The 25,162-nt window shown below is 42.5% G+C and overlaps 4 protein-coding genes across 7 annotated transcripts; 2 read left to right on the top strand and 2 right to left on the bottom strand.

The window, feature by feature from the left end:
* The first annotated feature begins 583 nt into the window (after positions 1-583).
* On the top strand, positions 584-2,767 carry LOC143905624 (uncharacterized). Its single transcript, XM_077421177.1, has 3 exons — positions 584-969; positions 1,038-1,164; positions 1,313-2,767. The coding sequence occupies exons 1-3, from the start codon at positions 865-867 to the stop codon at positions 1,405-1,407; spliced, it is 327 nt and encodes a 108-aa protein (XP_077277303.1). The 5' UTR covers positions 584-864; the 3' UTR covers positions 1,408-2,767.
* On the bottom strand, positions 2,697-9,698 carry Ube4b (Ubiquitination factor E4B). Its single transcript, XM_077419614.1, has 8 exons — positions 9,256-9,698; positions 7,976-8,263; positions 7,379-7,804; positions 5,917-7,280; positions 5,688-5,835; positions 4,937-5,623; positions 4,542-4,863; positions 2,697-4,193 (listed from the first exon to the last, which is right to left on the bottom strand). The coding sequence occupies exons 1-8, from the start codon at positions 9,277-9,279 to the stop codon at positions 4,129-4,131; spliced, it is 3,324 nt and encodes a 1,107-aa protein (XP_077275740.1). The 5' UTR covers positions 9,280-9,698; the 3' UTR covers positions 2,697-4,128.
* Positions 9,699-10,542: 844 nt separating this feature from the next.
* On the top strand, positions 10,543-14,053 carry LOC143905252 (cytidine deaminase). 3 transcript variants are annotated; one of them, XM_077420672.1, is made up of 2 exons: positions 10,543-11,102; positions 13,119-14,053. In XM_077420672.1, exons 1-2 carry the CDS (start codon positions 11,042-11,044, stop codon positions 13,529-13,531), a joined length of 474 nt encoding a protein of 157 aa, XP_077276798.1. In that variant the 5' UTR covers positions 10,543-11,041; the 3' UTR covers positions 13,532-14,053. The 3 variants fall into 3 exon arrangements, with proteins under 3 accessions (XP_077276798.1, XP_077276886.1, XP_077276715.1); XM_077420760.1 differs by having other exon boundaries at positions 10,550-11,078; XM_077420589.1 differs by having other exon boundaries at positions 11,085-12,831.
* On the bottom strand, positions 13,649-23,312 carry Tor (serine/threonine-protein kinase Tor). 2 transcript variants are annotated; one of them, XM_077419420.1, is made up of 7 exons: positions 22,936-23,312; positions 16,182-22,473; positions 15,951-16,093; positions 15,736-15,876; positions 14,820-15,444; positions 14,372-14,552; positions 13,649-14,179 (listed from the first exon to the last, which is right to left on the bottom strand). In XM_077419420.1, exons 2-7 carry the CDS (start codon positions 22,432-22,434, stop codon positions 14,164-14,166), a joined length of 7,359 nt encoding a protein of 2,452 aa, XP_077275546.1. In that variant the 5' UTR covers positions 22,435-22,473; positions 22,936-23,312; the 3' UTR covers positions 13,649-14,163. The 2 variants fall into 2 exon arrangements, with proteins under 2 accessions (XP_077275546.1, XP_077275474.1); XM_077419348.1 differs by having other exon boundaries at positions 14,814-15,444.
* Between the last annotated feature and the right edge of the window lie 1,850 nt (positions 23,313-25,162).

Below are 25,162 nucleotides of genomic sequence, written 5' to 3' on the forward strand. Positions count from 1 at the left end.
TGATTTAAGCCGTAATCTTTAAGAAATTGACCAATCATAGTCGAATGTGAGAAGAACAATCGACTGTGATTGGTCAATTTCTTATGCCCAGTGTCCACGATGCAAGAACTTGGTCCAAGTTTTGGTTTAAGCCAATGAAACTGCTGCTTTTCTGTAAGAGCTGCAAGTTGATTGGCTTAAACCAAAACTTGGACCAAGTTCTTGCATCGTAGACACCGGGCTTTAAAGATTACGGCTTAAGGCCGTGGCACATAGAAAAACTTAAGCTGCGGTTCACTTGACGCTACAAATGTTTCGAAGCATTTTTCTTCTCTTTTCTTTCAATGAAGAAAGAAGAGAAGAAGAACGCTCCAAGCATTTGTAGCGTCAAGTTGCGTCAAGTGGACCGCAGCCTAAGCAGTAAAACTCAAGCAGTAAGCAAAGCGAATCCATACCGTTGATTTCTTACTGCTTAAGTTTAACTGCTTATGTTTTTCTATGTGCCAAGGCCCTTAAGCGTAATCTTTTGAATGCGAAATAGTATGCGAGGATCTCTCTCTCTCTCTCTCTCTCTCTCTCTCTCTCTCTCTCTCTCTCTCTCTTCGACTTTTCGTAATTACGATAATTTACTCCGCGTAAACGAGTGATATATCGTAAATTACTACAGAAGTAACGCTCGCGTAAACGTAGTAAATGTGCTTAATGTGCACCGGTTCATGAAGTTCTTCGAAAAAGAACAGACGTTTGAGACGTTTCCGTGCCGCCGGTCGAGAAGAGTGGAAATCTATCGGAACGTTTACTCACGGAATTTTAACGATAGACCAAGGAATTTAGACCATTCATTATATTCTTTATCACACTACCGATTATTGTATCTGTACAACAATGTATAACAATAGTGATAATAATGAGGTTCTCTTCTGTCCGTACAACAAGTTACATCGGATACCTAGTTCGAGATTTCAACGACACCTCGTGAAATGCGAAAAGGTGACAATTTCAAGAGACCATAATCACGTTCTAAGAAATCCATAAATAAACGCGAAATTTTCTTGTAGAATTTTCCACCCGATTACAAGGTTATCTGCCCGTACAATGCAACTCATCGTTTGAGTAAAGACGAGATTCAGGAACATATCCAAACGTGTCCTATGAGAAGAACTGTCGAAGGGAGTTATATTCGGCGTAAGTACACGATATTTTTTTTTTTGAAAACTCCAAAATCCATAGCATTTATTATAAGACATGTGTCACAGGATATATTTACATATATCCTACTCTTTTTAATATAAACAAGAAATACTTAGTCACTATATAAATTAATTTTATGCAGCTTCAGGTTCTCGTAGGACGTCTGGATCAGGACAAAATGGTTCTACAAGCGAAAGTGATTACAATAGTTATTGGGGAAGTGAAGAAGATATGTAAGATGATCTAAAATTCTCTTAAGATCCACAGTAATAAATCAAATCCACAAATCGATCAGAGGAAATATGAAACTACTTATTAACAAACTGTGTCAGACGGCACAAGTTAAATGGGGCAGGACAATGTCTAGCTATATTGAATTTCTTTATGACATGAAACACGAAATCTAGAATATGGATACAAATGAGACGATCACAGAAATCAAGAAAGGTTTTTTCTTTCTCGAGGTGTGTGAGAAGGCGATAATATAAATAATTTTTATAAGTAGTTTTTTAAATCATTAATAACATATTTTTTTGTATTTTGCTCAAATGCTTTTATTTCACATAAATTTTTGTTTATTTTTATCCTTTACATCGATCCTAATATTTACAAGTATTATTTGAAGTGAATTCCCCATGAATAAAGACATTGCATTAGCACATGTGTGTGGACACGCATATATATATGTATATACACACACGCACATGTATATGCATACACATACCCAAATATATACATGTAAAAAACAATATCAAATGTCAAGAAGATTGGACAATTTATTTTTGAATCTATATGTACAAATAGCGCATCGTACTTTATTAACATGTATTAAGATCAACTGTGTGTATATGTGTCCCACTTTTCAATTATTTCACGAAGCTTACCAAAAAGATCGCTATGTAATGTAGTTCTGAATACAATGTCTCAAAGTTCCTGAATTTTGTGTCAAGTTTTCTTAGAGAGGTACATCGCAAAGCATAACAAATGATACTAGATTTTATCATTGAATACTAGTCACTTTCTCTTAGACATGGCTCTTTAGAAATATAGGACTCTAAATGATTTTGATGCTCTAATCATGTACAATATCAAACTTTTGTATCTCGATGTTTAAATGTGGGCACGTTATCACTAACTATTCTCGATTATTTAAATCACGATTCGTTCGTTTGAGAGATACCACGCGCGCGCGCGATGTATGTTAAATATGAAATATATAAAATTTATATTTACATTTTAATGACAGAACATGGTCTGATGTTATCAAAACTGTGTGTGTGTGTGTGTGTGTGTGTGTGTGTGTGCGTGTGTGTGTGTGTGTGGTATATTATTAAAACAAAACATATAATCATCAAAATAAATGTGACACTGGATAAATGCAACTTTTACTTCCAAAAAGGTAGAATTCTGAATTGAGTTGAGTTGAGATGCGTTTTAAATCTTTGTGATCAGTAAAAAAAGTTAAATATTTAATGCAGCACAATTAAAACATTATGTTCTTTAAGTATTATAATTTCTTTGGAATGTTCTCTCTCTCTCTCTCTCTCTATATATATATATATATATATATATATATATATTTATCTATTGCACAAAATACGCAAATGAAGTAATGATCAATGAATGATATATAAAGAAACAATTTGATGGAGAAAATATAAATGTATGTATATACTCACATAACCACACACATATACATATATGCATTACTCCGTTAATAAAAATTACCAAGTGGAAATATCTTTGTGCACATGTGTATAAGTTATGATGATAAAATAGCTAGGTCACAGAAATAATGAAAATGTTCGAGTTTTACTATTATACATTATATCCAAAGTAAAATGAAATTCATATTAAAAGCAAAGTGTGTAACTCAAAATATGTTTCAACCTAATGTGGACTTGATGTAGCATTTATCTTTTAAAAAACATGTACATTTTTATCTTTACAAAATAAAGCCACAAAATGATATCTGAATTATCGTATGTATAGATGATCGAGATGTATTTTTATATCTTTAGCTGCTTTAGCATAATATAAAATAATCCACGAGTTTGACTATTATTTATAAATGATTATAATATTTTTAACTGTCATTCTGAAGCCTATCACAAATAATACAAAGGTACAGGCAATATGAACAGGGAATAAGCCAGGCAACCAGAAATAACCACATTTCAACTTACCAAAAACTGTACTCAACGCAATGGAATATGAAATAGGCAATAAGAACAGAATTTCCGACGCGTTGGATTTCTACTCTCCATTGCCAATTAGTTTTTCAGTTTTATTATAAATTGAAATAGGGTTATTTTCGTTGCCTATCGTATTCCCGGTACCTTTGTATTGCGTGACAGGGTCGAGGATTGACAAATAATATATCACAATCTCATGCATCTTTAAATAACAGTACCGCTGAAATCATTGAATGGAAAATTTTGCATAGATTTTATGTCAATGTCATTTTATTTTTAAATGTCGAGAGTTCGTGGAAGTAATATAGAGTAGTCATTTATATTACTAGCTTTATACTATTTAACACTATATTTTCGCGGGATATGTTTGAAACTTACCCGCTGCCACGAAAGACGTAAAAAGTAATATAGCTTATTTATGAATAATGTAATTTTGGATACTGACATGTAGCCAGCAATTATTTACAACTTTCTAAAGTATGTTTGGAGCAATATATTGGCAGTTCGCTAGCTGCAGTCTGTATTAATGTTTTATTGTATAAAAACTGTAAATTTATTGAGCGCAATTGTTGCACAACAGCGAGATCATTGCACTATGTTCATCAACTGCACTGGATTGATGTATTTATCTGGCAGAATGTATCGTGCAATATTGACAATTATGTTGGATTATGCTAATCTCTTTCTCTACGTTGGATGCCAAACGCTCTGTCTTTCTTTTTACTCATATTTACTTGCAGAATTCTCGTCACATTAGCACCGTTTATATATTCGTCGATTTTTTCTTTTGTTGCTTCCACACAGATATCCTTTCTTTCAAGTCGAGCACTGCAATATCAATAATAATGATCAATTTATTGCATAATCTATAAAATTCTTATAAATTTTTATAAAATTATATGTAATGGATATAAAAATAAAATTTTCGGCGGTACCTGTTTTAAAGTTAGAATAATGTAAGATAAAAAAAATATATTGTTGAAATGTTAATAATTTAATGTGAAAAATATTTAAAATAAAAAACTATACAGTTATGTGTCGTGCATCAAATACTTCTGGAGTACATTCTATGTAAAAATGCATTGCTAGGAAACGCTGCTGTTACTCATTGGACGAACTTGGGCTAAGAAAAATTGGATCTTATCGAACAAAAAGAAATGTGAATGGTGCACTTACTTGGTGTTAGCATGTCTTCGCTAAGTGGCTGCCGACTGAAAGGATCTGTGGCGCTATTGAGTAAATGTCTAATGATAACTGCCTTGTCCATAACAATACCGGATGGTAGTTTGACTGGATCCTCCATAAGAGTATCCATCAACGGATCTCGAAATTCCTCAGGAGCATCGCCGTAATCTGCGTCACGTGCGCGATTATCTCTCGCGATTATCGCCGCACGCTCCGCGAGCGCTATGAATCTCTCGATTTCCGTGGTAGTTTTAATCGCAGACCTTTCTAGCCTGCTCGCAGCGTCAGTGAATAATTCTTTACAGAACGAGCGCTGGAAAAGAAAGCAAAATTTTATATAGATATGTAAGAGAAAATGTATAAATGATGAGTGGGAGGACACTAACTTCGTCACTGGCTAAGGCGGCCGCGAAATTATCACAGTCAAGATGTAAATATATATCAACCAATTGGCTGAGTAACGTCCTTGGTTGCCACCCGTACTTCTGTGGTTTTCTCACTCTCAGATTTTTGCACTTAGGTCCGCACAACTGTTGCAAATTGAAATTTAGCATGGCACACAATCGCCCGACTAATTCCGGTCGGAGGAAGGGCTCCTTAATGTCGACCGTCAGATAGTGAAACATGGCAACTGTTTCCTTGGCTAGTGTAAGATAAGACCTGGCCTGTCTCTCGTCCGCTGCCAGCTGCCTCGTCCTCGACTGCTGTTGCTCCTGGGTTAGCGCACTCCACGCATTAGTATCTGACATGAGTTCCTGCACCTCGTGTATGCGCTTCAGAGATTCCAAGCTCTCGTCGAGTAGAAAGGTGGTGTCGTTCATCAACATGTTGACGAACTTGACGAATTGCTTGCCGTTATTGCTCTCATTGACGATAGACGCTCGATGTACCGGACTGTCCCACATCGACTTCAAGATCAGGCTTATGTGATAACGTATTGAAAACTTGTCGTAAAACTCGGAACTGGAGCCGGTCGTTTCAACGTCGGTGTAAAATTTCATGAGGTACGACGCCAGAAGTGTCTTGGATACAGGATGTGCCATGACTTTATCGTGGAGAGTCTCCGTTCTTCCCTGTGTGGGACAGTTGTCGATATAGTAATATAGGGTATAATTTCGATTTTCCTCACAAGCTTACCTGAACACTAGGATTTATCACAAACAGGACCTCGATGATTTTTGCGATTAGATACGGATTTCGTATACAATGCGGCGTACACACGACGACCAGTAACCACGTGATAAGCGAATTATCCATATTATTTGCCACTACTCCGGGACAAAACCTACAAACAAGTACGGAATTATAATTATTAACAAGCGTGTCACGTGTAATTATAAGACTTAACCATATAACAAGAACTTACTGAAGCGTGAACAACAAGAATTCCGCTATATCCTCCACGTACCATTCTGGTAGTGCGGTAAACCTGCATGTAACTTCCTGAGGAAGCGGAAGTTTGGGGAGAGGGTCACCCGGGGCGGTCTGTGTCAGAAGACTCAACAAAACCTCGGCCACAGATATATAAAAGTGTAAGCATCTTCTTAAAAAGACGGGATCTATCAGACCCGCGTCCGCGCACAATTTGGATTTACCTAATCGCTTCAACTGCTGCTTCCATTGCTTAATTAAGTCTTTGTTATGTTCCGCGAAGGGGCTATCCTTCCACTGAGGTTCCGTGGCTTGCAGTTCGTCGAGCATCTTCTGTAAGTCGCGTAACGCCCGCAATTTTCTCTGATACTTTTGCAACGCCGGTAAGAGTGCGATGTGATGGCAATGCAACGTCAAGAACCAGCATTGAGTCGGAAACTTCGATTCCGCCCACTTATGCGTCTTTTCTAGATGCTTCTGCCATTCCGCGACTTCCTGCGAAGTAAGTTTCAGTCTTGTGTCGCTCTTTATTTCGACGAAGCTGGAGGGATGAAATGGATACAGAGGATCTACGGTGTCCAGTTTGATTTTCACAGAGAGCATTTGCAAGACCGACAGTAGATTCAACATAAATCCATCCCCGGCCAGAGAGAATTCCTCGGTCTGTATTTGCGCGCGTTTCTCATTGTGACGTAGCAATGCGGCTAAGTACGTTAAAGTAGCATCGCGACAGTTGCTGTTCGCAAGTATCGCGTGAAACATCTTGTGCAACGATGTTCTAGTACTTTCCAATTCTTGCTGCAAGGTTAAATTCACCGATTTGTCCGTGAGGGAACTACCACTGAAGAACTTCTCCGCTACCTTCGGTTGTTCCTCAGCAAATACCGATATCGAGAGAAATGGCCCTAAAAACGAGGTCCTTGTGAGTTCTCTGCCGGCGGCTGACGTCATAATATCGGGCAAGAATTGCACTTGATTCGTAATCAGACGGCATATTGGACGTATGTTGCCGCTTGGTCCGCAGCGTATCTCTATCAGTTCTTCTAGCGCCTCGATCGGTCTTCTGTGTGTATTGCCGACCAAGCTTGCCTGTTGCATCGAGAGATACAAGCCTTGCAAGACCGGGGTGAATATTTTATTGAACGTGCTTGGATTCGTGTGTGTCCTGGCCACGAGTTCGTGAAGATAGCCTCGAGGTAAGCTTTGCGACAATATCGGATAGAGAAGATACGTGGTGCAAATAGGGATAACTGAAACTTGAAAAATGCCAACCAATCCTTGCAGAACGAGGCTGGAGTACTGAACACATTGCGTTTTCAAAATCGTCAATACGTCGGAAAGAGGCGGTATGCTGGATCGCTACAAAACATATATAAGCATAAGCGTCAGTCGAGAAAATTAATTGGTTTACTTAATGAAACTTCATCTGGTTTAAAAACTAGATATATTATAAATACCTTCGGGTGATTTCTCTCCTCAATTGCAACTCTCGAATAACAGTCTAACAAGTAAGTTAAACTTTTTGGTTGCGACGACTTGCTGCCTATGGGCAATGGCATAGTCGGTAATTGGTAAGGCGGAAGAGCCACAACAGGACTTAGCAAAGGACTCGCTTGGTTATTTGGACTGTCCTGTCGATCGGACGACATATCTACCGTGATATCCTTCAAGGGATCCTCCGTTTTCGAGAACATACACAAAACCTCCATCAAGGCCTGGTTGACAATTTCACTAAAATTCAGCTGTCTTTGCTCTAGCGTGTACGCTGCTGTTTGCGGTAAGAATATAGTTCCTTCCGCGGGACTTTTCCACGATATACGCAAGACACGTGATATGACAACATGTATGTGATCTGTTGTAACCTCTGCGCTAGAACTCGTCGTCTAAAATGCAGCAAAAATAAAAAAAGGTGAAAAACAATGAATAGGTCATTTCCATCGTACTCGAAAAAGAAAATAGATTCTTTCTAGTTTTCTTTTTAGTTTTTATTAGATATTATTAACATTACATGCACGTGTATTATTTCTTTTTCTTTGCATTGTAAAACTACTCACACGTGATCTTGATATTGAGTCTTTCCTATCCAATTCGTCAACCTCCATGCTTTCAATTCCTGAATTATCCATTTCAGTAATATTACATTGTTTATCGTTGTTTTCCTCTACTTCCATCGGTACCTCGGCACGCTGTAATTGTTGTCGAATAGACGGAGATATTGATCCTGCAAACGCCTTTGATGGCTCCATAGTGCTGGGGGAAGTTGGAGCAATGGCATTAGACGAACTGGCAGCTGCATTACTATTGTTTAAGCCCTCTAAACGGGCCAATCGCCTTCTCCTCATCTAGAGCAAAAGTGGAACAAAGGAAGCAATGAGCTCTCTTTAGGATTCTGTCAAGGGATGCTTAAAGCAGATTGAAATGTCTTTGTTACGTATTACTCATGAGCTATTTTTATCCGTCGATTTGGAATAGCTCGCGACAACAAAGAGAACAAAAGCTATAGTCCATGTTATATATTTTAAACAACGCGACAATACAAAAGTCTCATTTCTTTGATACTGCACTACTATTTAGAGATATGATTCTCGGAGAATAAAATGGAAAGTCATGCACTCGTTAAGAGACCACAATTTTATCACTTGCATAAATTACTGTGGCCATAATCTGGCTAGAAACAACAAACCAGACGAAAGAAAGAGCTTTATTATCGCGATTAAAACTAAAGGAATTATCAAGCAGCCAACATTGTTCCTGCAAAGCATTCGGATCGTTAAACATCAGGACTAACACGTTGACAAATACCACGACAAATTTTTTCTTTATCAAATCACAAGATTGACTTGCATAACGTCCATTGTATAATTTTCTTGCCAACGCGTGGACTGCCTCGTTTTACGATCGACAAAGAAAATCTAACGAGGAAAAACCCGACTTCGGGGAAAAGTTAAGTACGCCTCGAGATCGAGCGCGAACAATGGACCTGTCCCTCGCGACTCGAAATAAAAAAATATACATATAAACTCGGGATTTATTGGGAAAGAAAGAGAAAGTGGACGGAGAAGATGACCCGAAAGACGTGGAAAAGTGCCGCAGAAACGAGCGTGGGCCTCGTTTGTCAACAAATCGGGGGGGGGGGGCGGGGGTCTGCACCCACACGAGGGGGAACGAGGTAAAATATCCCGCGTAGGAGGACAGGAGTAAAAGAAGCAAGGAATATCAGGAGTGTTAGGCAAAAAGACGAGACATCCCATGGAACCTCGAGGAGGATACAGGCGACAAGGATGGAGAGAAGAGAGGGAAGGGAGGCACACGCCGCACGCTTTCCTTCACCCACCTCTTCCTGGCTCAGCTCGCTCATGGCGATCGCTCTTTATCCGCTCGCTCTGGTCTCCCTTGGTCCTCGAACTCGGCTCGGCCCGCTGCGCTCGACTACGCGCCTCTTCCTCGCCGTCGCGCCTCCACGCGTTCCGCGTAAATCAGAGGGGGGCGGGGGAGGAGAGCTTGCGGGCTCGGACGCGTGCTCGCGCGACGATACGACACTCGTGGCCGAGATACGTCAATGTCAGAGATCTGGACGGTCACTCCACATCTGTTTTGGCGTTTGGACGTGGATGCAGTGGTCTCGCGCCGAGTCACGGGCAGTCCGCTCGCTGCGTTGTCGACTCTTCAAAACAGCTGAGCAACCAACGCGTCGACACGCGCTTCCCTAGCTCCCTCCGTCTAACCGTCCTCACCTCTCCTTCTCTCGCTCGTTCTCCGCCCCTCTCGGATCGTTCTCCTTCCGTCCTTCTCTCTCTCTCTTACGCCGTCGTTTGTCGGTGGGAGTAACCTAAGCCCATTTTAGACGATCTATAATTCAGGACAAGGGTCGAATAATTTGACGCGTGACAAGCCCGCGTTGTGTGCGGGGGATATAAATCCGTTCTGAACGACCTACATGCCGCGACGGTAGAGTCCGCGACTTCTACGGACGATGCAAATAGGTCAACGATGGGCGATAAATCCATTTTCAGCGATCTATAATTCGCGCGAGAAACTTCGAAGTCGAATTTCACGTGTATATATAATTGAAAGTATATATATAATATAATAAATCTGTGATATTCGGTAAAGTCTTATAGTAACTTTTGGCTAACTTCGTTTTCATCAGTTTTCATTGACCCATGGCGAATTGAATTTTCCCGCGCGCACGTCGATAGATGTTCGATCATCGATTCTCGCGCGATATTTTTTTTAAACGCGCGACCGACGGCATCAACAAGTGAGAAGAGGCATGATCAATAAAACGGCATGAATGTCGTGTTTGTGCTAGCGATGTTACCGAATCATATCGAGATATAATATGAAACGCCAATACATTTGATATGTAATTTAATAACATATTAAAGAAATACAGGCGCTATCCCTCTGGCACCTTCGCGCGTTTCCCATCTCTGACAAACGCCAACTTCACGCGTTACATTTTTCTACGCACGCGTGAGTTTGCATGTGTATATAGGAGCGTACGTATAATATACATACATTACCACATTGTCCCGATAAGCGCCTAAATTCACGCGTTAGGGCATCAATGACCCCGTGTATATACATACGCACATATATATATGTTCTACGACACTACATTTGCGCTACCAAAGGCCTAAGTGGAAAAATCAGTTCTGCATTCCTTGCTCCGTGAAAATTGCCTTGCACGCACCGAGATGTGCGACGCGTCGGCGGACACCGGCCCGACGAGAAACAGCGAAACGACGTACAGCAGACGTGAAAATCACTCTCGTCGCGTTTCGCGTTCTCGCGTCGATCGACCTGTCTCGATTTGAAAGCGTTCGAACCGTGTATGTACCGCGCGGCGCGAGACCGCGAGGTTAGGTTAGGTTAGACGGTACGGTTATTCGGCTGAATCAGCAGCCGTCTCTACGAGCGATTGACGCACGTCGCCGTCGGTGGCCAGGTTTGTCGTCGCGACTCGCGAGACGCAGTCGTCGGGTGATTGTCGAGGGCGTCGGAGCGGAAACAGTCTCATTTGCGTCTCCTATACCGCAACCTTGATTGCATTCTCCTGCGGCAACCTTCATCGCGTCTCCTGCGGCAACCTTCATTACGAGCGGCACCCCGGCGAGATGGGGATCTGGGAAATAATCGATTTCGCGTCGCTTGGTAAATCCTCGCTTCCGCAGCAAAGTGCGCTTCTCGTCGTCCCGATCGATATCGATTCTCGCTTTCTGTTGCTTCCATATGCTTTCATCGCGCGCGCGCTCTCTCGGGGAACATTATATCCCGACGCGTTGAATGCCAATTTCTGTTAATAGTCTGAAAAACCAGCCGAAGATTATACATGATATACAATTTTTTATAAGAATAATAAATACAATTTTTAACTAAAGGATAGATAAATATACTTTTTGGTAAATGCGTTCACCATCTCACCTTGTTCAAACAACTCGCTGTTGGCGGTAGAATCGCACATGTTAAATAACAAGTTTGAATTTCGAGACTAAAATCGAATCTCTGTGCAGTGCTTATAAAGCGCGATATCTTTTTATTTATATGATATATTATAATTATAATATGTTTCAATTATTTCATATTTGCGAGATACAAGACGAATTGGTAAGTCGCGAAATATCCTAGATCGAATATCGTTAATGTCCTCGATCGTAACTTGCGTAATAACTGCATGTTTGCGTCGATTTGATATGACATGTAAATTATATGTAAATTAACGAAGGAGACAGGATAATTCCACGCTATTAATAATTATATCGAACGCGAAGCTGCGTAATGAGACTTTTACAAGCTTCAGGGCCTTAAATTCGCAAGACATCGCAAAATGAAATATAGCTTAAAGATATTTTACTTTTTAAAACTACATCTTCTGATTCTCTTGATAATATTTTCGCTAGAAATCTAAAAATCATTTTTATTTTGAGAAATTATTATTGCGAGTCCCTGATGATGAGTTGCACGATGATAAGTTCGCTAATAAATATTTGATAACGAGATCGTGCCTTGTCTTCTCAAACTGTGTCAACTGAACGACGAGTATGATTTGTGGTTATAACTGCGCGCGATAATATTATCTAATTGCATACGATCTCTTCTTATCGCATTGTTAACTTAACGCAGAATTTTAATTACGTTTCGCAAACACGAAGATTTTTTGTACGTTCTGATATCGTTGCACGAAGAAACATCTCTACACCGCGTGTCATATATCGTCACAATTATTTTTGCAATCAAATCTATTACAGTTAAATTCGAGCTACGAAGTTATAAATATTCGTATATAATACAATGCATTTTTAATGAATTGAAAATCGCCGATTGTGTTTTTCTTACATTTGAAACAATTGTTTTCAGAATGCGCGCGAAACGTCATCATTGGTTGTATCGAACTCTACGAGATTTCGCGCGCATGGTCGTATCGAACTCTGCGAGATTTCGCGCGCAATAGTTGCGACCAATCGGATCGAACAAAACACGTAGCGCGGAATCATTAATTGTGATTGTAATGTATTGGCTGAAATTGTATTGAGGGTGAATTTTGAAAAAAGTTCGAAGAAAAAGTAAAACTAATTAAAAAAATTAAATTAAATATTGTTATACATGATTATATATAGTTTAATTTTGTCTCGCGGTATATATGTTACGGGCAAAGTCCGCATGGTGTGCAGTGTCGGCATTGTCCGGGCAAAGTTAACACTGCCCATCCAGCGATGGCAATGTCAGCAACTATTATCACATTGCGGACTTTGCTCGGTTCCAAGTGAGCAATGTCGACAATGTTAAATCTCCGTAGACTAAGCTGCGCTAACGGACATGTCAAGCTCAAAGACCGAAAACGCTCACTGGGGCAATGCCGACACTGTACACCATGCGGACTTTGCCCGTAACATATACATATGTACATGTAAATATGATATCTTTGTATCATATATATGATACGTGTATAAATATGATGTAATATATCTGGCAAATTGATAAACGTTTCTTATTTCTTATCACTATCATTATCCGCGTATTTAAATAAAATTATATTATATATACATTAACAAAGTTACACTTTATGCTTAAATTTTTATACAAATTATTTTTAATTACATGATATATATACGCGTGTATATTTCCCCGTTGTCTGCGAATTTCTTACATGTCACAATAAGCTGATGCCGGCTGACGGGATGTACCGTTTTGCAGACGCGGATATTCAGGAGCTGATAAGGGAGAGCGCGACGGTGCGCGAGAACTCGTACTCGCCGTACAGCAAATTCAAGGTCGGCGCCGCGGTGCGATGCGCCGACGGCAGCATCTCGCGGGGCTGCAACGTGGAGAACGCATCCTACCCGGCGGGCGTGTGCGCCGAAACCACGGCGATCGCGCGGGCCGTGTCCGAGGGCAAGCAAAAGTTCACGGCGTTGGCTGTGGTGGCCGACCAGGAGAGCACCACGTTCACCACGCCGTGCGGGGTGTGCAGGCAGTTCATGTCCGAGTTCGGCGACAACATACCCATCTACCTGTCGAGAACCGACATGAAGAAAGTTCTACGGACTAAGGTGAACGAACTGTTGCCGCTCTCGCCGTTCCGCACGAACGATACGGAGACTTCGTAATTTATCCGTCGGCGACGCTCGAACAATACGGAGGCTACAACGAAAAGCGGTGAACTTTTTCTATGTACTTAATTAGAATATTCATCCAGACCTGAACATTGTAAATCTTGTTAAATGTATGATTCGGCGTATTAACACGGGTCTTTATTTCCATGAAATTGAGATCGATCGTATTATTTACAATGATGTGATACATGTGGATATAGATTAGTTGTTTAACACTGGAACGAAAGTATACTCTTGCTGCAATCTTGTTTCTCCGAAAAGAAAAAAAAACATGATTTTATATACGAGACATTATCGTTGATTATTAACTAAACATTTTTAATGTACGCGATACGCCAGCACAACTGTGACTTGTTGCTCCATTATATACAAATAACAATAACATATTATATGTATATACAAATAATACAATAACATGTTATATGTATACATCTTGTAAGATTATCGTGGAATTGCAAACATAATGATTTCGCAAAGTTATAAATGCAAAAATACACGATTAATAGAGACTACAGAAGAAGATGTTATTAAATATCGAACACGGAATGATGTTACGAGTGAGTGAGCTTTATAAATCTCGTTTGCTTATGGGACTTCACCTTTGACGAGAAGATTCGGTCTCTCGTTTACCAAAACGGGCACCTGTAATAATATGCAGCAATGAGATCGACATCTCCACGTTTTTATATAATTTATTACAATTGTCTCTTGTAAAATCAGAATAAACTCTAAGTAAGTTGTTTATATAATATGAAAAAAGATGCATATGTTGTAAATGATAAAAATAAATAACTGATGTTCCTGAAACTTTATAAATTATAAATTATTACATACCATCCAATATAACATTGGCAAAGGTTTTCGTTATTTGTAGCCTGCTGAATCAATAGATCGACTTGTTGTCGGACGCTGAGAGTTTCCTCGTGCGAAAAGTCGCGTCCTGTTAACTTGTCTCTGACTCTCGTTATGATCGTCAAAGCTTTCTTATTCAACGCTTCCGGTTGATTATTATCAGCTACAAACATTGCAAAAGCGAAGGCTGTAGATGTCATGATAATAAAAAAAGTATTTATCATAAATGATTTATATATACCTATATATAATTTTTTGTTAAGTTTGACCAATTTTTATTAATATCTTTATATATGTCATTAATAATAAATGTGATATGTTGCGTCATACAACCCAACACTAAATATTAATATAGATTTAGAAGCAATAATGCTGCAAGCTACGTGACGACGTTAAATGAAAATTGATTTAAAGATGTAATTACCTTTACCTCCATTTTCGATGCTACACGGCACACCCTTCTTTGGTAATGTGGCGGTAAGAGAATCGAGCATATCGCCGTGTTCCTGACTGCTGCTGGCGCTCATGCCCTGAGCATCCGATCGTTTGCTCTTAGGCACCGCATTGTCCATCAATCTCCAATTGAGGAGCGGATCGTAAACGAACGCTTCCAGAACTGCCATTAGACTGTCCTTGTTTCGATGCAACACGGACATCACGGACTCGCAGGTCCTTCTATACGTTCCTTCGATTCCAGTCACCTCCATTGCGTTGATCAACATCCGCGTCAGACGGAACGGTATCTTCTCCGGGAACTTCTCGCGCGTCATCGCCACCTCAAAGCAATCTCCGAAGTCGATGTGCAATATCTTACCACTGAGACGGTCCAGCATCAAGTTAGACGGATGACGATCACCTAGACCGAGTATGTATCCCACCATTGACATCACAGCCAGAGAGCGTGTGTAATTTGTCCTACGATCGAACCACACTTCGCTCGACGGTGACTTTAGCCACAATAGTCGCGCTAGGTCGTCGCCATGAGTATGCTCAAGCGCATGCTCAAACACTTCAACTTTTTGCATAAGCATTAGATGATCATAGTCAGGTGCCATCTAAAAAAAAAATAATAATATAGATATTAGAAAGTAACGCATGTCTGTTGCTCCATATAAAAGCAATCAATTTATAATCGAGTCCCAGGTGTGATTCCGACCTTTCCATATGCCTCAGTTTTATGAGGTTGAGTGGAAAGATTGAGAGAAGGAATACACGACATGAATAACCCGTTTTAGACATCTATATTTCAATATGGATATGCAATAGACGTGAGAACAGAAAATATGTCATGTCGTGCAATGTATACTAGAAAAACTAGTTCTTAAAAATGTATGAAGTCCACTCACTCGTAACATTATTCTGTGCTCGATATTCAGTAATATCTTCTTCTTTTCTCTGTAGTCTCGAATAAGCGTATGAAGCGTGTCACAATGTGGTACCCAACCGATGAGACCACTGTTTGTAGACAATGGAATCACAGCGTACCTCTAAAGAATCACAACATGAGTCACATGTTTCTCTAATAATTATAATTATAATATATTATAAACCAAGTTCTTACTTGAATAGTGAGGTTTCTTCGGAAGGTATCCGGATCGTGTAACAAAAGAGTGTTCACTAAACCGAACAACTGCATTACCCTTTCATCTTGTCTTAGATCCTCGTGACCTTTCAATAAAAACATATAATCCTTACCGTTGCTACCTGCAAAATACACGTTAAAGTAAATTTATGTTATCCATATATTGCGCCTAATCAAAATGTTTTAATTTACTTCCAAATAGTAGCTGACCTTTAATACACAACTTTCTTGGCCTCTGTTTGCTAGTTATCACCTGCATGGAGCTATGAATACTTGCTATTCTCACGATAGGATGGCCAGGACTGTAGCTTCCCGGCACAGCCAACTCCAAGTCTCTACAGATGAGCAATTTCGGACTAACGTATTGCAGTTCCAAGCTGGTCAGTTGCGGCAACTGTCGGGATATCCTCCGGAACACGTGATAATACAAATCCCAAGCTTGATTCAAATCTCTCACATTTCGAGATGCTTTATATCTGTGACACCATTCCTGCGCTTCCATTAAATCCCTTCCGTAAGCTTGATTGAAGGAGGTTTCTTTTAGAGTTTGCGGCCCTCTTTCGAGCATGGCGTGTAAGGGCTCCAGCGTGTCAAACATGCCTCTAACGTTCCTCTCTCCAAAGTATAATCTACTGGCCTCTTCCAAGCCCTCGTGCCACAATTCGTGCCACAAGATCGCGACCCTGATGAGCTCGTCGCTCGCCATTATGGCCTGCTGGACCAACGTCGGACTGTGCTCACACATGCTCTTCAGGATTTTGTTAGCCGCGGTCTTTCTCGCGTGACTAGCACTCTTCGAAGCTACTGTTAATGGATAAACCAAAGCCTGAGGATGCGTCTTTCCTATATCTATGAGAAGATGATGTATGCACCGACCGACCAGTGCCCTGGGAGTGTCGATTCTGGCTATAAGTTGCGGAATCACTTGCAGCCAAGTGTTTATCTCTATTAATCTTATGCCTTCGACAACAGCGTCGTACACCTCCGGCCACTGGCCGTAATCGAACCAGAGCGTGAGCAAGCGGAGGGTGTCTTGCAGGGAGTTGCCATCCGACAAGTTGATGGATCTGAAAAATCCCTCCACAGCTGGGACAGTAAATTGAGATATATATTGCGAGCTGGAGAGATTATTGCGCGTTCCGTTGCCCGGTGCGGTCTCCGCGGGCGCAGATTCACTACCTTGCTGATGCTTGTAAAACAATACGGTTTCGTAATTGGTGTAGGCGAAGGCGTGCCAAGCTTTATACCACGTGGGATCGTGCTCCGTCGCCGCGGCGTAGTAAGATAGTACCGCAGGAATAGAATGCTCATTTATACCCTGTAAGGACTCCAGCCACTCGCCAAGCTTGAGGTAGCATCTGGCGAGCAATCTCTTTTTGCTCTCGTGCTGTTTCTCATCTTCTTGATTTATTACTGTTGCTGTTGTCGGCTGCAAGTAGGTTTGCACGAATCGCTGCAGCTGACTATAAGCCTCCTCGCGTTTATTGGCGACCCACAAGTGCTTGCAATAAGCAAAGGTCACCTGGGGATGAGTAGTCGGTAGCGGCTGGTCCGGAGTTGAGGATGGATCCGTGCCCATCAGCATCACCAGCGTCTTGTGACACAGCATCAAACTGCCGCTCTTCCGGCAGAGACTGGCATATTTAAGCCACGTGTACATGTCGTCGTGCGGCGAGACTACCAGTGTGTGCACCTGTATGATCTTCTGCCAATCCTCTACGATCTTCTGTCCACCTTGAAGCCTTTCCCACCACATGGCCTTGATGGCCGCTCTACGTTCGGGCACCAGCTTAAACTGAATCACCTCCTCTAATTCCGCCAACTTCTGCACCTCCACCATGGCGTTGTACGCCCGCTGGTAACTCTCGCCAGCCATGGCAGTCAGTTCGGTGTCCAACAGATCCCTAGCGGTATCGATGAACTGATGCGCGACGTTGTACTGTTCGTCGTGGATCGCCAGTACGGCTCTGTAAAACGCTCCGTCTTGAGTATCCTTGGGTATCAGCGAAACGTACTTCTGCATGCTTTCCCATTGACTCAAGCCCCACGCCGCGGCCGCTGCCATTCTCGACATTCTCTGCTTGTTATCGTCGCTCTGATTCGTCCATTGCTTCGTAGCGACCTCGTGCAATTGGCCCCACTCGCCAAGAGCCTCCAGACAACGCATCTGCCCCAAGGTAGATTCCACGTCCGCGGAATCGCTCTCCAGACGTTCCTGGTACAGCTGCAACGCCTTGTCCCAGTTGTGAAGCTTCTCGTACCAGCGTATTTGAACCTTGAGATCCTGTTGGTTGTGATTCATCACATATTCCAGCAGGCCCTCGGCCGCCTCTTTCTGTTGAAGTTTGTTATTAATGGAAATTAGGGACTCAAACACGCTACTGTTTCTACTCTTGTGGAACTCGTCCTCCTTGTAGTGCAACGCCTTTGCATACGCGCGACAATGCATCGCTGTGTCACCGAGAATCTTATTGTCCAACGGCAGGGGGCCTTTGTCACAATGCTCCATGAACTCTGCCAAATTCAAAATGGTCTGCGTCACCTCGGGAGGCAGGTCAGGTACCATCAATGCTTGATGCAGAGTCTGTATCAGTTCCAAGCGGTGGTGCTCGAGGAGTTCAGTCCAACACGAAACGAAGGCCGCGTTGAACAGATCGCGCGGTAACACAGCGTAAGTTTGCGCCAGCGCCCAGCAGGATCTCAAAGCCGGAGACGGGGATTCCTTGAGCAGACCGATCGAGAAGCACCGTAGCCACTCGAGCCAGTCGTCCTTGGACACTCGTCGCGTCGCCGTCCACGCCTTCTGCAAGTTCGAGGCCGACACATTCAGCTTCTTGATCGTCGTAGTTTCCGAGGGCGTTAATGAGAGCTCGCGATTCTTGTTGCGCGCGTGTCGCATCCTCATCAGCAGGAAATCCTCGCCATCTGCCGCGGTCGAGTCCGTGAGTATCTTATCCACTAGAACGTCGTATCGTGAATTGACTATCTTGTGTTTCGTCATAACTTTCTGAACTAACACAATGAAAATCTGATACTTCTTGCCCAGCTGCATCACGACAGCGCAGAGCGTGTCCATGGCCGTGCCCCTTAGTTCCGGGCACTGGTCCAACGTGCGTACCAGAGTGTGAACGATTCGCGATGCGAAATCCATAAAATCCAGCGTGTCCGCGAGAAGATCAACCGTCTCGAGAGCGACTTTGTTCACGGCTATCGGGCAGTCGTTCGCGTAGAACAGCTTCACGATCGGCGGAAGCACGAGATGCAGATAATTGTCCAGATTGTTCCCGAATGTCTGTAGAGCCAGAAGCAGCTTTACCGTTACCGCGCGATCCTTGCTACTGTCGTGCGTCAGGACTCTCAGTATCGGCGGCATCAGCTGCGGCAGGTAGATCTTGAACTCCGCGCCCAGAGCCATCGCGATCTGCTCCACTAAAAGTATCAACGTGCTCTGCAACGGGCTATTCACAGTCCAGAATTCTTTGATCAAGGTAAATATGTCGTCCAGGTAGTTGCGGATGTGTTGCTTCACGATGGCGATGAGAACGGCCAGCTGTTGGAACAAAAACTCACGGAAATTCATGTCCGCTGTGTGCACGACGTTCAGGAAACTCGGCATCACCTGAGAGATGTACGGCACGCACTTTATCCCGAGGCTCTTGAATATGAAGGTTACCGCTTGCACCACCATGGTGTGATGCTGGGACAAGGTCGGCTCGCGAATAATTCTCATAAGCGTCGTGATGGCGATCGCTGGATAAAATTCCTCCAGTGTGGACGGCGACATGTTCACCAGCATCTCACTGGTTGTCAAGTCCTGAGTGTTCTCCACATCACTCTTGGTGTCCGCCATCGAGGTGAGCGTGTCTAACTGGCAGTCGATTTGTCCAAGATTCATCTTGTGCTTGTAGGGATCCAACGCACCCAACTGCCCGAGCACTCTGATCGCCTCTCGCCTGATGATCGGCTGTTGCTCGGTTTTGAGGAAATTAATGAGAACGTCCAGCAAGGACGGATATTGCAGGTACGGTTTGACCACGTGCCCTGTACTACCGACCAACTGGCCGAACACCCACAAAGCTACTCCTCTTTTCTCGGGCGAACTGGCGTCCATCAACATTTCCAGCAATATCGACGACAGCTCCGACATCCACTGCTGCATCTCGGCACCGTTGACCTCCGCCAGATCACCGATCGCGCGCAGAACGGCCAGCACCACGCCAGGATTCGGATCGGATTCCTTCAACTTCGGGACAAGAACCTTTAGGATCGGCTCCATGTATGGTCGAACGAGTCTCGGCGCGGTCACGACCAAGTGATCCAACATTCGAGCGGCTTGCTCCTTGTTACGACCCATTCCCGAGTGCTCCAATTCCGTAAGAAATTGCACCAGAGTCTTCCTCAACGACGGCATAACGTAAGCGGGATTCAAGGTGCTGAGTCGTCCGACGGTACGAACTGCCAGTTCTCTTATTTCGAACATCTCGTCGTTCATGGCGATAAACAACGCGGACAAATTCTCCGCTTGCGCCAACTGAACGTCGAAGGAGTCATCCAACGACGCCAACACCCACAGACGAACGTCGGGATCTGTATCGGTTATTCCCACCACCAGTAATTTACCTAGAACAGTCGAGACGGTAGTGGTTACCGTGGGGCCGGACTGATTCAGTGTTAATCTCAATAATCTCGAGCACGTCTTCACAGCTTCCAATCGGACCTCCGCCTGTTCCGACGTTAAAAAGTGGTCCGCGCATCTCTTGACGAACTGCAACAGCGGATTATTGTCAAAGTTAAAGGTGCCCAGCGTTTTCAGTGCGAGCACCGTCGACGAGACGTCGTCCGCCGCGGAGTTAGGACTAGTCGCGGTCCACGGCGCGCCGGGATGTCTCAACGGCTTCTGCATCAAAACTTGCGACAGCATTCGCAAGAGACCCTGAGATATGTCCACCTGGAGAGACGGAATGCTGTGCGCCAGTTCTCTGAGCGCTGTGGTCAATATTGGGCTTAATCCTGTTTGAAACATGGGCTCCAGCAAGTCCCTGACATCGGAAGCTATGACTTGCTTGACCGCGTGACTGAGCAAAGTGATGCAAACGAACACCGCGGGCTCGAGGGGGGTACGCTTCTTGCTCGGAGTTTCCTTAGACGGTAGCAAACTTTTGATCATCTCCATGATCTTCGGCAGGTACGGATTTATCGCGTCTTCCACCGCCACGGCTATAAAGCCGATCGACGTGAAAGCGGCGTAACGATCTTTCTCGCGACTGCGCAGGATCAGCAAAAGGTACGCCAGGGACTCCTTCAAATGATCCTTTATGAACTTTTCTTTATTAAATGCGGCGAGCCTCGGCAACAACATCATGAGGGCGTGCTGAATATGCGGATTCCTAGATATCTTTTGATTCATAACGTCATTGTAAATTTCGTCCAGTCTCTCCTGCATCAAGCATCTGCAAACGGTCGACTCGTGCGCCGGATACAACGTGTGTTGAGACGCGGTGGCGTTCTGGCCGGAAACGGCCCATTTGGATCCTATCGTCGTCTTCAAACGCGGCATCAAGGAAAGTATGTCGTTTTCATTTTGCGTAGAACCGCTCAGTCTTTCCATTAGAGCCTCATAGTTCCTTTCCCATTGGACGTTACTGCATCTCAGCAGCTCGTTTAGCACTAATAACGAGCCGTGTATCCTGTCGTCCCTGTTAATGCCCTTCTCCTTCGTGTAAACCTCCGCGAATCCATCTATTACCTCGTCGTAACACTGTTTGTACCATTGCGACTTGTGCATCTGCTTGACAGTTTCCCTCTGAGCGGTGACCACCAAGGCCGCTCTCAAAGCTTCCACCGCGCCTTCCCGTACAGCGGGTTTAGGATCGTGTATAGCGTTGAATATCAACTCGAAAAATGGCGTAACTTGTTGGAAAAAGTACGTTGGCACGGAGACAGCAAGTTCTCTCAGGACGAGCACGGCGGCGTGTTTCCTGCCCTCGTGTCTATCCGCGCCAAGCCACTCGAAAGCACGTTTCACCTCGAATTCAACGTATTCGGCTGTATAAGTACCGGAGACTAGCGCCAGCTTCCCGACAGTCTTCGCAGCTAATTGCATGACACCCACGTCGTTGGAAGGTATCAAATTTCTAAGATAGTTAGCAAATCGTACCGTCCGCGTATTAAAATTACCTACATCTGCCCCTATAAGGCAAACTATGGCTAATATACCGCCTTTCTTCTCGTTGATGTCAGAGGCGGATACCATTTCAAATATGTGATGATTAAATTCATCCATGAAAGCCGTGATCTCTTCCTGCGACGCCTCCCGCAGTTCCCTCTTGACGTACAGGCACAGATCACGTGCTGCCTTGTTACGTGCCTCCTCATTTCTCGACTTAAGTCGCTGGACAAACTGCTGCATCAGCATGTTCGACATTGTTTTACCGTTGGATGTATAAATCAGGGTGTAAAACATAGCAGTCCGGATTCCATCGGATTCCTCTCATCTGACGCCCTGAAAAAGAATCATTCTCGTATTCTCGATCGTTTCACGCTAGACCGTCATTTATAGTCACTTACACAGGGCGACAGCAACGATAAAATCTATACATTAAACGCACCAATGTCTGAACACGTATCTATATCTGGATATTCTCATTATTTTAGTCCTTAAATAAGTTATAACGCGAATTAAAATCAAAGAATCAAAGACAAAGATATTTTTCTTGTATTATATTTTTATCTTTGATGATTTTAGCTGCGGTTCACCCGACGCTACAAATGCTTCGAAGCATTCCTCTTCTCTTTTCTTTCAATGAAGAAAGAAGAACGTTCCAAAGCATTTGTAGCGTCAAGTATTTAGACCGCAGCCTTTAATTCGCGTTATACTTATTTAAAAACTAAAGTGATAAAGGTGTACAGACATGGTTAAGTGTACATCCCGGCATTGGTACATTTATCTTACGTTTGCACTTACTTGGCACTATATGGATTCCTTTTTGCGACAGATTATTGTCGCCAGCAATATAAATGCCTCCATTCTCGCAGCGAGAAACGGCTTCGGCGTGTCCTCATCCATACAGATGTGTAGAGTTAATTCAATATATACAATCCCATGTCTGCGATCCCCGGCGTTCTCCGTGTCTCACAACACCATGTCGTCTCTCGCTCGTTATCCGCTAACGAGCAACGAAGTTGCGTAGCTTCGTTGCGTAACTCAGACGTCACTCTCGTTATGTCCTGCGACAATTATTGGGAAAACAAATATTTATTTTTCCAGATACGTGTGAGAATTATAACCTCCAGAAACAAAAATGTTGCACTGGCTATGCTGGGATTGCTGGGATTGCTAGCTAGCGCCACTGTCGCAAAATTAGATGAGGTTAGGTTGGCAACATGACGTTTTCACGGGCGCGTTCAGCAGACCAAGCCGCTCAGTAGCAGCCGAACGTGATTGGCTCTTACTTTCAGAACCAACCAATCAACGCAGAGTGTTGATAAGACGAACTCAACAGTTGTGTCTGCTGAAGCAGCCAATCAAACTCGCTATTTTTCCGTTCGTAAACTTCATCCTTTTTACTCAAAATGGTGCCGATTCATCCAAAAATGTCAATAGACTGATAGCGTTTTTCACTGGATAGCACTGAGTGCGCACCGAAAACTCGTTGAGTTCAGATGGCACTGTCCGAGTGCACTGAAAGTGCGAATTTCTTGCGCTTCCAGCTAAACATCTCAGTGCAGTTCTGTGCATATTTGTCGCTCTGAATATGGAAAGCTTTATCAGTACTCGTGTTGCACAAAACTTCTTATTAAATTTTTTCTGTTTATCGGACAGATTTCCATAATCCCTATAGGGAATCATTAGCCATTCCCTTATAGGGTATGCCGCATCTCCCAATATATGAAATTTCCCTTCACAAATTTTTTGTAAATTATCATTGATGTCCGATAACTTTAAAACTCGGGAATCATGGATCTTTCCTGGAATCCCAGTGAAGACATCAATGAATCTTTTTCGAGCATCACATATACCCTGTAATGTAATTGCAGGAATATCGTGCCTATTTACGTAAGTGGACTTTATTTTATGTGCTGGTGTTCGAACTTTAATCGACGTCCCATCGACACAACCAATCACATTAGGAAAACCAGCAACCTAAAAATTTATATATCTTTATAAATAATTTTAATTTATATATACTTTACTCGCCTAATTCTTAAATTAGTGTTAATAATTATTGACATACATGCTATATATATATATATATATATATATATATATATATATATATATATATATATATATATATATATATATATATATATATATATATATATATATATATATATATATATATATATATATATATATATATATATATATATTATAATAGGCACGATATTCCTGCAATTACATTACAGGATATATGTGATGCACGAAAAAGATTGATTGATGTCTTTACTGAAATTCCAAGAAAGATCCATGATTCATGAGTTTTAAAGTTATCGGACATCAATGATAATTTACAAAGAATTTGTGAAAATGACAAAATATCCAATTCTGGAGTGGTAGGTTCGCTACCTCCTTTGCTCCGATCAGATGGATAGAATCCAGAATGTGCATACATCTCTATTATCTTGTAGGCTGTTGTTCGTGTAACGCGAAAATGACTTTTAAACTATAATAATATAATTATTTGTAATATTGATACTAATTTATACAAAACATATTATTGTTTTACATAATAATACAATAATAATACAAATTATAATCTATAAAGATAATAAAATGTACATATATGTATGCTTACATCCTTATCCGTAAGGTTATGTACTACCTGAAGAAAGTTTGCAATCTTTGGAATTTTTCGCGGATTTTTTTCTTGTAGAAAATTATCTTCATCACTGCTAGATGATGATGATGATGAAAGCAAATCTAACAGCTCAAATATTAATCGTGCATCCCGCCCAGCCATATTGCACTAAACTGGCACCGTCTCTCAGAGCTCGTGCCGAATTCTTGCACTAAAGTGCGAAAACTCGGCACTAGACTTTCCAGTGAAACAGCACGCACCGTTTTCATGCGCACCGAAATGCCCAGTGAAACACGTTGCCCATGACGAGTGCGCACTCAGTGCGCACTAGTTCTCCCAGTGAAAAACGCTATGAGTTTCCACTGAGCGCGTCACGCGTCGCGTCATCAC

The sequence above is a fragment of the Temnothorax americanus genome, unplaced genomic scaffold, assembly GCF_048541705.1.
Source record: "Temnothorax americanus isolate GAGA-0224 unplaced genomic scaffold, ASM4854170v1 Scaffold1, whole genome shotgun sequence".
In the NCBI taxonomy this organism is placed as follows: domain Eukaryota; kingdom Metazoa; phylum Arthropoda; class Insecta; order Hymenoptera; family Formicidae; genus Temnothorax; species Temnothorax americanus.

Excerpts from the sequence above, each read along its gene's own strand:
- LOC143905624 (XM_077421177.1), top strand. The coding sequence starts at position 865 with ATGTATAACAATAGTGATAATAATGAGGTTCTCTTCTGTCCGTACAAC. Across the intron at positions 970-1,037 it reads ACCTCGTGAAATGCGAAAAG|AATTTTCCACCCGATTACAA; the intron begins GTGACAATTTCA and ends ATTTTCTTGTAG. Across the intron at positions 1,165-1,312 it reads CGAAGGGAGTTATATTCGGC|CTTCAGGTTCTCGTAGGACG; the intron begins GTAAGTACACGA and ends AATTTTATGCAG.
- Ube4b (XM_077419614.1), bottom strand. The coding sequence starts at position 9,279 with ATGAGCGAGCTGAGCCAGGAAGAG. Across the intron at positions 7,281-7,378 it reads AGGAGAGAAATCACCCGAAG|CGATCCAGCATACCGCCTCT; the intron begins GTATTTATAATA and ends TATGTTTTGTAG. Across the intron at positions 5,624-5,687 it reads TGATAAATCCTAGTGTTCAG|GGAAGAACGGAGACTCTCCA; the intron begins GTAAGCTTGTGA and ends TGTCCCACACAG.
- LOC143905252 (XM_077420589.1), top strand. The coding sequence starts at position 12,741 with ATGTCAAGCTCAAAGACCGAAAACGCTCACTGGGGCAATGCCGACACT. Across the intron at positions 12,832-13,118 it reads TAACATATACATATGTACAT|ACGCGGATATTCAGGAGCTG; the intron begins GTAAATATGATA and ends ACCGTTTTGCAG.
- Tor (XM_077419348.1), bottom strand. The coding sequence starts at position 22,434 with ATGTTTTACACCCTGATTTATACATCCAACGGTAAAACAATGTCGAAC. Across the intron at positions 16,094-16,181 it reads AAGAAAGTTGTGTATTAAAG|GTAGCAACGGTAAGGATTAT; the intron begins GTCAGCTACTAT and ends TGTATTTTGCAG. Across the intron at positions 14,553-14,813 it reads CATCGAAAATGGAGGTAAAG|CTGATAATAATCAACCGGAA; the intron begins GTAATTACATCT and ends CAATGTTTGTAG.